This window comes from Sapajus apella, unplaced genomic scaffold (genome assembly GCF_009761245.1).
Source record: "Sapajus apella isolate SASKATOON/1434 unplaced genomic scaffold, GSC_monkey_1.0 scaffold97, whole genome shotgun sequence".
In the NCBI taxonomy this organism is placed as follows: domain Eukaryota; kingdom Metazoa; phylum Chordata; class Mammalia; order Primates; family Cebidae; genus Sapajus; species Sapajus apella.
In genome coordinates, this window is record NW_022437037.1 from 2,104,862 (window position 1) to 2,117,194 (window position 12,333).

General features: G+C 42.6%; 1 protein-coding gene across 4 annotated transcripts in view; it reads left to right on the forward strand.

Annotated features, from left to right (window-relative positions):
- GARNL3 (GTPase activating Rap/RanGAP domain like 3) overlaps positions 1 to 12,333 on the forward strand; it is a 178,357-nt gene that overhangs the window by 160,794 nt on the left and 5,230 nt on the right. For all 4 annotated transcript variants that reach the window (XM_032257295.1, XM_032257294.1, XM_032257297.1 and 1 more), the window contains 3 exons: positions 7,332 to 7,439; positions 8,911 to 9,029; positions 11,209 to 11,347. In XM_032257295.1, the coding sequence (XP_032113186.1) occupies positions 7,332 to 7,439; positions 8,911 to 9,029; positions 11,209 to 11,347 (366 nt within the window). The remainder of the gene's footprint in view (positions 1 to 7,331; positions 7,440 to 8,910; positions 9,030 to 11,208; positions 11,348 to 12,333) is intronic.

A 12,333-nucleotide genomic window follows, 5' to 3' on the forward strand; every position in this document is an offset into this window, starting at 1 on the left:
GGAGGCGGAGTCATCAGTGAGCCGAGATCACACCACTGCACACCAGCCTGGGTGACAGAGCAAGACTCCGTCTCAAAAAAAAAAAAAAAAAAATTGAAGGCATATGTATGTCCCCACAAAGATTTGTATACAAATATTCATAGCAGCATTATTTGTATTAGCCCAAAACTGAAAACAACCCAAATGTCCATTGTGGAGGTTTTAAAATATGTCCACAAGTTCTTTGATACTTCTTCCCTCAAGAGGTGGGTATCATTCCTCTTCCTCTGTATGCAGACTGGACTTAGTAGTTTCTGTCTACTGAACAGAATATGGTAGAAGAAGAGGTATGCAACTTCTGAGACTAGGTCAAAAAAGGCATTGTGACTGCCTTATTGTTCCTTCTTGTGTCACTCACTCTGGAGAAACCAGCTGCCATGTCCTGAAGACACTCAAGCAGCCCAGCCCAGGGGAGAGGTCACTGTGGTGAGGAACTAAGTCCTCTCCCAAGAACCATGTGATTGCAGCATCTTGGAAGGACACCCAAGTCAAGCCTTCTGATGACTGTAACCCACAATGACATCTTTTTTTTGTTTGTTTTTTAGACAGAGTCTTACTCTGTCACCCAGGCTGGAGTACAGTGGTGCGATCTCAGCTCACTGCATCCCCTGCTTCTTAGGTTCAAGCGATTCTCCTGCCTCAGCCTCCCAAGTAGGCTGGGATTACAGGCATGCATCACCATATCTGACTAATTTTTATATTTTTGGTAAAGACGGAGTTTCATCATGTCAGCCAGGCTGGTCTCGAACTCCTGACCCTATCCACCTGCCTCAGCCTCCCAAAGTGCTGGAAGTAGAGGCATGAGCCACTGCAACCGGCCTCTTAACGTTTTAACATCTCTGAATTTAGCATGCATCTTATAATTATGGTGGACAGCTTTCTTTCTTTCTTTTTTTTTTTGACAGGACATTTTAAATGATGTATCTTATTACTTTTGCCAAAAAAACTGTACATCTTTTATTCAGTGACATCCTAGATTCAATGAAATATGGTAAGTTTTGAAATCTAGGTAAGAAGAACAATTTTGTAGTTGAAAATAAATTCCTAAAATTGTCCTGAAAAAATGGCAGAAAACCTGATTGAGTCAGTAAGTATAGAAGACATTGGAAAGTTTTTTAAAAACTAGCCTCCACAAAAGGGCCCCAACCTTAGTGGATTTGCAGGCAAGGACAATTCAACATCACTGTAGATTTAAAGTTTGAACAAATGGACAAATATACTATGCTACTGAATGGGAAGACTTCATCTTGCAAAGATGTATATTTCTCTTCAGATGAAATAAATAAATGTAATGTGATGCCAGTCAGAATCTCAATTCTTTTCTCTTTATGCCTGGCACATAGTAGGCACTCCATAAATATCTGCTGAGTGATTAGATGATTTGCCAGAAACTTTTTTAAAAGATTATTTTTTTAACATTATAATTTATTGCAAATCTACAATAATAATTAACACAGTATGATGCCGGTGCAAGAATAGACAAGCCACTCAATACAACAGAATAAAGTCCAGAAATAAACTCAAGTATATATAAAATGTATATGATGAAAGTAGCATTTCAAATCTGTAAAGACATGATGAATTTTTTAAAAAAATAAGGTTGGGACAATTGGACAAACTTTTGGGAAAAGTTTGCCTCTGTTTTTAGCTCTAAATAAATTAAAAGTGAAATATAAAAAGTCAGTGTCTGAAATTTATAAAAGAAAATATGAACCACTGTGTAACAAGTCTTAGCAGTGGACTGAGCCTTTCTAAGGGCATTAAAGCAGAAGCTGGCTGGGCTCAGTGGCTCACACCTGTAATCCCAGCACTTTGGGAGGCTAATGTGGGCAGATCACTTGAGGTCAGGAGTTCAAGACCAGCCTGACCAACATGGTGAGACCTCATTTCTACTAAAAATACAAGAATTAGTCAAGCGTGGTGGGGTGTGCCTATAATCCCAGTTACTTGGGAGGCTGAGGCAGGAGAATCACTTGAAACCAGGAGGCAGAGGTTGCTGTGAGCCAAGATCACGCCATTGCACTCCCGTCCAGCCTGGGCAAAAGAACGAGACTGTGTCTCAAAAAAAAAAAAAAAAGAAATGCAGAAGCCATGAACAAAGTTTGAAAGGTTTCTATACACAAAACTTAAAATTTTCTATGCCAAAAAGAACCATAAAATTAGAAATAGCAAACTGGGGACTAGATCTGTGATGTTTCCAAAAGGGCCAATATCATTAGTATAGGCCAGGCACAGTGGCTCACGCCTGTAATCCTAGCACTTTGAGAGGCCAAAGTGGGTGGATCATTTGGGGTCACGAGTTCAAGACAAATCTGGCCACATGGTGAAACCCATTATCTACTAAAAATACAAAAATTTAGTCGGGCATGGTGGCACACACTTGTAACCTCAGCTGCTCAGGAGGCTAAGGCACAAGAATTGCTTTAACCCAGGAGGCAGAGGTTGCAATGAGCTGAGATCGTGCCACTGCACTCCAGCCTGGGCAACAGAGTATGACCTTATCTCAAAAAAAAATCATTAATATAAAAAGAGATTTTACATATCAAAAAGATATGCATGAGCACTCATTAAAATATGAGGAAAGGATATAAGCAGATAATTCACAAAAAAAGAAATGGCAGTTACCCAGTAAGCATTGTTAAAAGATAAATTTTGATGCATTTAAAATTTTTAAGAGTTTATTTGAGCAGATGGTGATTTATATGTATATATTTGAGACTGAGTCTCACTCTGTAGCCCAGGCTGGAGTGCAGTGGTGCAATCTTGGCTCACTGCAACCTCCACCTCTCAGGTTCAAGCGATTATCCCACCTCAGTCTCCCAAATAGCTGGGATTATAGACACTCCAGGCTAATTTTTTGTATTTTTAGTAGAGATAGGGTTTCACCATGGTGACCAGGCTGGTCTCGAACTCCTGACCTCAAGTGATCTTCCTGCCTTGGACTCCCAAAGTGCTAGGATTACAGGCGTGAGCCCCTAAGCCCAAACAACAGTGATTTATTAATCAGGCAACAATGAGGGGAACAAAGGGAGGCTTTTATAGGGTGAATGCAAAAGCAAAGCAAAGCAAATATTTGATTGGCTAAAGTGGAGCAGTAACTTCACTTGGATCATTCCAGTGGAAAGTCCCTGCTTAAGAGGTTAGTTGACAGTTTCTGGTTGGCTCCTAGAATATGATCTTTTACCCTGAGTTAGGTTTCAGTTTGCTTGTGTAGGAACTCAGGGCACTGGGACCACCTCATTCTAATGGCCTCCTAATTATTTTAACAGCATGGGAAAAGCTGTGCCTCACTGAGAATTTTAATATCCAAATTACCATGGCAATGATTTGGTCACTCAGACTGGCAGAGACTGTCAGAGTCATGGATTCAGATACCGTCTCTCTGCACTGCTAGAAGTCTAAATGGTACAGCCTTCTGGGGAAGAAGTTGGCAGGATGTGATTCTAAATTGACACAGCCTGTGTACTCACAGGCAATTATTTTGAGACATAATCAGCCAACTGAATAATGAGTTCTTGACTGATACAATATCATTTATAAAGCAGATAGCTTTGGAAACTAAATGGAAACAGGAGGAAATTGGTAAAGATGTTTTTTTACATTCAAATACTGAAATGCCATACAGTGAGTTAAACTCATGTTCTTGAAAAATGCATAGAAGAAAATATAAAATATAGTGAATGAAGCAAATTATATTTTAAAGTTCAATTCTGTTTTTCTTTATAATATTTCTCTTGTTTATTTCATAATAAAAATACTTGAAGGAGAAATAACAAAATACTATCAGTACCAACCAGGTGTGGTCGGCTCACACCTGTAATCCCAATGCTTTGGGAGGTCAAGGTCAAGATCACTTGAGGTCAGGAGTTCAAGACCAACCTGGCCAAATGGTGAAACCCAGTCTCTACCAAAAATGCAAAAATTAGCCAGGCATGGTAGAGCACACCTGTAGTCCCAGCTACTCGGAGGCTGAAGCAGAAGAATTGCTTGAACCCAAGAGGCAGAACCGGAGAGGCAGAGGTTGCAATGAGCTGAAATCACAATTCCAGCATGGGTGACAGAGTAAGACTCTGTCTTAAAAAAAAAAGTTATGAGTATTTCTCTCTGGGACATAGGGTTGCATGATTTTTAAAATTTTCTTCTTTGTGTTCTTCTTTGTTCCTCAAATATTCTACAACAAAACACAGAAAAAAATGAAGCTCATAAAGATGTAGCTATAGATACAAAGTATTTAACAGTAAATAACATTCTGAATAAAATAAAATTATGTGACTTACATATAACCCAGCAATCTATACAAGAGAAATGAATATATGTCCACATATATTCATTTCTTGTGCAGGAATGTTCTTGGCATCTTTATTCACAATAGCAAAAAACAGAAACAACCCAAATGCCCATCAAATGGTAAATAGATCAACAAAATATAGGCTATCCATACAATGGAATATTATTTGGCCATAAAAAGGAATGATGCACTGACACATGGATGAGCCTCAAAAACACTGTGCTCGGTGCAAGAAGCCAGACACAAAAGGTCACATATTGTATGATGCCATTTATATGAAATGTCCGGAAAAGGCGAATCCACAGTAAGGAAGTGGTTGACCAGGGCTTGGGGAAGAAATGGGGAGTGAGATTTCATTTTTAGGGAGATGAGAGTTCTAAAATTAGATCGTGGTGATGTTGGACAACTCTGTAAATATACGAAAATTCATTGACTTGTACATTTTAAATGGATGGACTTTGTGGTCTAAAGATTATCTCAGAAAAGCTGTTATTTTGCTTTCTTTTTCTTTTCATCTTTTTACATTTTTTAGTGAGAAAGTGCCTGCAGAAAAGCTGTTATTTTTAATAATTAAAAAATAAAATTGGTTTTGTTATTTTTCCCACAGTACACATACTAATGCAGCCAAGACCCAGTTGCAACAAAACTATATCTACAGGTTCATCAGGTTGCTAATTATATCATGTTTTCTTTCTTTTTTTTCTGGAAATTAGAAATATGATTATAAAATGTAGGTGGGGACACAGGTAAACTAAAATACATTAGCAGAATCCAAGATATTTGTGTTACATGTCATTATCTCTTAGAGGTAACACTGCCATCTTTACCTCTACCCTCTGTAGACAGTTTTAAACATTTAAACAAATGAAATTATGCAGTATGTACTCAGATATCTAGCTTTTCTTTTTTTGCTCAGTATTTATTAATATTCATTCTTTATGATGTTAATAAAAATTCAGGCCGAGCGCAGTGGCTCACACCTGCAATCCCAGCACTTTGGAAGGCCGAGGCGGGTGGATTACTTGAGGTCAGGAGTTCGAGACCAGCCTGACCAATTGGAGAAACTCCGTCTCTATTAAAAATGCAAAAACTAGCTGGGCATGATATCAGGCACCTGTAATTCCAGCTACTTGGGAGGCTGAGGCAGGAGAATCGCTTGAACCTGGAAGGTGAATGTTTCAGTGAGCCGAGATCACACCACTGCACTCCAGCTTGGGTAACAGAGCAAGACTCCGTCTCAAAATTTTTTTTTTTTTTTTTTTTTTTTTGAGACGGAGTTTCGCTCTTGTTACCCAGGCTGGAGTGCAATGGCGCGATCTCGGCTCACCGCAACCTCCGCCTCCTGGGTTCAGGCAATTCTCCTGCCTCAGCCTCCTGAGTAGCTGGGATTACAGGCACGTGCCACCATGCCCAGCTAATTTTTCGTAGTTTTTAGTAGAGACGGGGTTTCACCATGTTGACCAGGATGGTCTAGATCTCTTGACCTCGTGATCCACCCGCCTTGGCCTCCCAAAGTGCTGGGATTACAGGCTTGAGCCACCGCGCCCGGCCCTCAAAAATTTTTTAAAATAAAATAATAGCCGGGCGTTGTGGCTCATGCCTATAATCCCAGCACTTTGGGAGGCTGAGGCAGGCGGATCATGAGGACAGGAGTTTTGAGACCATCCTGGCCAACAAAGTGAAACCCCATCTCTACTAAAAATACAAAAAAATTAGCTGGGCATGGTGGCAGGCACTTATAATCCCAGCTACTTGGGAGGCTAAGGCAGGAGAATTACTTGAACCTGGGAGGCAGAGGTTGCAGTAAGCTGAGATTGTGCCACTGCACTCCAGCCTGGGCGACAGTCTGAGACTCTGTCTAAAAAAAATAATAAATAATAAAAATTCAATCTGTCTTTCATTGAAAAAGAAATGCATGGCTAAAACATGATGGTTTGGGAGGCCGAGGCAAGAGGATTGCTTGAGCTCAGGAGTTGGAAACCAGCCTAGGCAACATAGTGAGACTTGTCTCTACTTAAAAAAAAAAAAAAAAGAAAACATTAGCTAGGCATTGTGGTGTGCACCTGTAGTCTCAGCTACTTGCTGGGGGCTAAAGTAGGAGGATCACTTGAACGTGGGAGGGGGAGGCTGCAGTCAGCTATGATCGCGCCACTGCACTCCAGTCTGCATCACAGAACAAGATTCTGTCTCCAAAAAATTTTTTTTTAATTTTTAAAATGTGATGAACCTCTGTAATAAATGGGGCCTTTGTTTCTTCATGGACTTTCTCACTCTAAGAGGGTCTGAACCACATGGACTTATGTTTAGAGCTCGCGGCAGGCCAGGAACTATGTAATCGAATGAACCTGGTCTTAATCTAGTACTGATTCAGGTTCACCAAGGGGATGCAAGCATATGGCTTCAAGTCTTCTGGAATAATAATAAAATGTTTAGGGGAGTATCTGGCTCCTACCACCCTTGTCCTGAATGAGGCTCAAGGTGTGATCTGCCTTGCAGGAGGGCATCCTTTACCCAAGGGCTGCCATCAGGTGTCCCTTCTTGAGTGTTGACAAATGTGGGAGACAGTAGGGCTTAGGCATGAAACACACGGGCTCTGCAGTCGTGCAGACCTGTGTTCAAACCCTGCCTCCCCCACATAGTACTTGAGACTTTGGACAAACTACTTCGCCTCTCCTAACCTCAATTTTCTCATCTGTAAAGTGAGTGTAATAATGGTACATACTTTGTGAAGCTCTGCAGATTAAATGGGATAATGGCTTTAAAGCTCAGTGCCTGGCACATAGTAAATTCTCCCAAAATGTCAGCTGTTATTATTTGTAGTAGTAATATTATTCTGGCTAAGAATGCCTTTGACTTTAAGTATCCAGCATCATGGCAGTATTCATACTGGCTATTTATAAAGAACTAGCAGATAGGATACTATTCTTGTTGCCTGTTTTTCATTAATTACAGTCATCTAAGTGTTATCTCTAACAAAAATGAGTTGCTGTTGTTTTCATTGCAGACAGTTGCATCTATAAAAAGGTTTGCCCCTTTAATGGTGGCTCTTTTTTGGTTCAACCCTCTGCGTCAGATTTCCAGTTCTGTTGGAACCAGGCTCCCTATGCAATTGGTAAGAAAAATCTTTATTGTAACGCTTTCCCCCTTCATAGATACGTGTGAACTATTCAATCCTATGTAAGCAGAGAACTGGCTTACTGCGAAATTGCCATAAATTATGTACGTATGATCAGTATTCAGAGTGTTCTTTCTCTTTTTCATTTTTTTAAATTTTGTTTCCCTTTTGGGACTATTGTCTTCTACTGTTCCTCTTTGTTTTTCTCAGTGCCTCTAAGCACGTATGCATTTGACAGCAATTAAATGTCATTTTTCAGTACTTGGTTATCATTCAGTACCTCAGTTCATTTCTGGGCCTCACTTTCCTTTTCCTAAAATTTAAGACCTAAGGTCTCAACCTCAAAATGCTGACAGACCTGGGGGAGAAGCACAGTGCTTAAAGGGCCACTAGTATATGCTTCATAGAAACTCAGGTAGCTGCCTGCCACTAAAATGTCAGCACATGAGCCGTGATGCTTTGTGTTTGTGATTCAAGATCCACAACTGGGCATTGCCTTTTGAGACTCAGATCAGAACCAAGAATGTTCTAGTTCATTCTTTTGTCCTCACAATAAAACTATGTGTTAATAGGTCCAAAGGACAGCATTTTGAGAGGAGGGACCGACCTAAGATCCTGGGAGAACCAGTCAGGCTTGATGACAGATTCAATCTGGTAGACAGGGGAGGGAGGTTTTGAACCACATTGCTGCAGGGGCTTGTAAGTCATGGCTAGGGGCACAGATATGGTAGACAGAGTCACGAGGAAAGCCAGGAGAGCAGAGGAGCTCATCAGTGGAGAGAGTGCAGAGAGCCAGTGCAAAGGAGGGACAACACGGAGTGCCAGGAAGAAAGACAGAGGCGTGCCACAGGGCAGCCGAGGCAGGAACAGCACCGGGAAGCCAGTGTGTCATCCAAGTCATTTCAAGCACAGGGGCTGGTCCTTAATAACAGCAAACCCACCCAAGGGACACTGTGAGGGCCAGTAAGGAATAAGATGCAGCCCCTGCTCAGATACACAGCAAGAGGAGCACAGAGGAGGAGCAAGGAGCATTGAGGGACATCAGGGCTGGGCCTTGAAGAGCAACCAAAGGGAAGGGTCTCAGGCAGGATGGCCTGGGCTTGCAGAGAGAATGCCAGGCTGGCATCTGGACAACAAAAGGGACTCCTCACAGGGCTTTGGTAAGTGAGCTGCCTTGCTGGAAGATCAGGCAATGGGATTTCCATAGGGGAATATAGCAACGAGCTTGGTGACAGTGCATACCTCCTGGGAGGCACAGTATGGCAACTGAGGAGAGGCTGTCTTGGGAGCCAAGGCTACCTTAGGATCAGGGCAACATGCACATGTGAAGGAGGGAGAGAAGCTGCCAGAGGAATGAGAGAGATGGAAGTTTCTAGAGAAGCGAGCATGAGCGTGACTGTGATACAATCATAGCCCATCCGCAGCTACCGAGCCAGCAGTGGGAGGTGACACTCCCATTCTCTTGCAGTCTGTGCTTTCCCGTATCTCCTGGCCTTCACCACCGACTCTATGGAGATCCGCCTGGTGGTGAATGGGAACCTGGTCCACACCGCAGTCGTGCCGCAACTGCAGCTGGTGGCCTCCAGGGTGAGTAGGACTGGGATTTTATCTCTGAGCAGTTTGAGGGGTGCCCAGCACTGTGGGATTTCAGGTGAGCACAGAAGCTACCTCTTGTCAAGTTAGGCTGATGATGACGTGTCAAAATGCCAGAATGAGATGGAAAGCCTGAAACCAGGCTGATGTTGGGTTTTCATATGTGATTTCCGTGAGCTTTCAAAACACTCCTCAGTTTTGTTAATATTTATTTGGTGCTGGTGGCAGCCGGGGGGTACTTAGTTGAAAAGAGATATCCCCAATCAGAGACTGGGTCAGTTATTCATGTCACCGCGGCCCTGAAAGACAATCCGAGTCTAGAAAAGTCAGAGTTTGCAATCTTTTTTCCTTTTCCACCCTCTGCCCTCAATTTGAATTCATATCCTATGAAACATGACTAATTGACTAATCTATGCCTCATAACCCAGAGCTAGAGCAAAATGGAGGGATGCAGGACAAAGATGCCCCTTCTAAGATGTCTTTTGTCACTGGCACATAATCTGGGGTTATTGTTCTAGTCCCCTCCCGAGTCAGCCCCACAAAATCCTCCCCAGCCCTGCCAGCTGGGCTGGCTCCCCTGCTGTGTCCCCTGTTCCCTTCCCTGGTCCTGATATCTGTCACTTTTAGTGGTGGGTGAGTGCTTATTTGTTCATCTTTGCTGCTGCACTGATGGTTCTGTGAGAGCAGGGGCCGTGCTGTCTTACTCCCTATCATAACTCCAGTGGTGTGCTCAGTGCTCTGGTCCACCAGTGCTCTGGAAAATGTGTGTATGTGCACATATGTGCATATATGTATTATATGTGTGTACATATGTGCATGTGCGTATTATATATGTGTACATTAATTGACTATAAATAGCTTACAATTTACAAATAATAAATATACAGTGTTGTTTATCATAAAAATCCACTTAGCCAATTGGTTCTTACAAAATGCTTTTGTTGGCCAGGCGTGGTGGCTTACGCCTGTAATCCTAGCACTTTTTGAGACCGAGGTGGGTGGATCACCTGAGGTCAGGAGTTCAAGACCAGCCTGGCCATCATGGTGAAACCCCATCTTTAAAAGAAAAATGCTTTTGTTAATATTTGCTGAACTCTTGTATCCATAGCCAACCTGTAGTTGCAGTTCAACCATAATTTTACACTTGGAGTTATATCTCAATCCACTCATTTTGTTCCAGTGTTTATTGTCATTTAATCTGATATGTGATCTGCTATAAAACTATTTTTCACCTTCATGCAACTCACAGTCATTAAAATGAAACTTCTTTCAGCTTCTGTACCAGACTAAACACACTTCCATATTCCATGTTCATTACTAATATTTTCTCCACCACTGTAAGTCTAGACAGTCAACAAAACAACAAATCGAAGTCGAACTGATAGTCTTCGCTGGTTTCCATGGTGTAAATAGTCCCTCCATGATTGATTTCAAGCTTCTAGTGTGATGCCACTGCAGGTGGTGTTGGGGAGATGTACATTATCCCCCATGGTGCAGTATCTCTCCCCCAAGCCCTACACAGACACTGTTGGTGTCAGTAACTCCAGAGCAGATGTAATAGTAAGTGCAATCAAATAATTAGGAATGGTTGAATTTGGATATTTAGGGCCTTTGTTGATTTAGGTTTGTATAATTTAATTTATAATCATGTGTGTTTAATAGCCACTTGGCAAAATTCCTGAAAATTGGATCTCATAAGTCACATCCAGCGCACCACTGCTGTTTGCACCAGCGCCAGCGCATTGTGGGTGTGCATGAGTATCTGCTGAATCAGTGAATGAATAATCCATTTCCCCATCTGCCAAATGGGCCTAACTGAATCCCTAAGATATTTCTAGCTCTAACACTCCAGGTGTCTGAAATTCCCGTTAGGGAAGTGTTTGCTGTGTTTGTGATTGTAGAAGATGTGTGGTGGAACACTTGACTAGTTTCTATTGTGGATCAACAAATAGATGAGAAAAAGTGGTGGGGGGTGGAATACTCAGGAAGAGTGTAACTAGCCACGCTGGGCTTTCCTCTGGAAGGCTCCTTCCATCCCTTCCCCGGCATCGAGTACTGTACCGCATGCTTCAAGGATAGGACCAGTTGGAGGGTTTGCAGTGATGGCAGGAGGGCCAGTGGATGCAAGGCCTAGAACACCAGCAGACCAGTAATGCTTTCTCTTTCTTTCTAGTCGGATATATACTTCACAGCAACTGCAGCTGTGAATGAGGTCTCATCTGGAGGCAGCTCCAAGGGGGCCAGTGCCCGCAATTCTCCTCAGACACCCCCGGGCCGAGATACTCCAGTATTTCCTTCTTCCCTGGGGGAAGGTGAAGTCCAAGTTTTACTGTTTTATTCATATTTTTAATCCACTCTAATTTCTCTAGTTCATTGTCTAATATCTACATGTGATTACTGCTTTAAAAATTTATTTAAAGCCATTAAAAAAAAGAAATGTTGGCCGGGCGCGGTGGCTCAAGCCTGTAATCCCAGCACTTTGGGAGGCCGAGGCGGGTGGATCACGAGGTCAAGAGATCAAGACCATCCTGGTCAACATGGTGAAACCCCGTCTCTACTAAAAATACAAAAAATTAGCCGGGCATGGTGGCGCATGCCTCTAGTCCCAGCTGCTCAGGAGGCTGAGGCAGGAGAATTGCCTGAACCCAGGAGGCGGAGGTTGCGGTGAGCCGAGATCGCGCCATTGCACTCCAGCCTGGGTAACAAGAGCGAAACTCTGTCTCAAAAAAAAAAAAAAAAAAAAAAAGAAATGTTGCAATCTGAATGCATTGGTTGGGTTATTTAGAAACCTGTGATAACAACAACAAAACTCCATTGTAAAAGAAAAAAAAATTAGGCTAGGCACCATGGTTCATACCTGTAATCTCAGCACTTTGGCGGGCTGAGGCAGATAGATCGCTTGAGCCAAGGAGTTCAAGACCAGCTAGCTAGGCAACATGGCAAAGCCCTGTCTGTAAAAAAATACAAGAACTAGCTGGGTCTGGTAGCATATGCCTGTAGTTTCAGCTACCTGGGAGGCTGAGATGAGAGGATCACCTGAGCACCAGAGGTCAAGACTGCATTGAGCCATGATTGCACCTCTAAAATTAAATTAGCTGGCTATGGCGGCATGCATCTGTGGTCCCAGCTACTCAGGAGGCTGAGGTGATAGGATCACTTGAGCCTGAGAGGTCAAGGTTGCAGAGAGTCGTGATTGCATCATTGCACTCCAGCCTGGGCCACAGAACAAGACCTTGTCTCAACAACAACAAAAAAGTCAGTGGGGAGGAGGAAGTTAAAGGCTATAGAGTTTCTAACT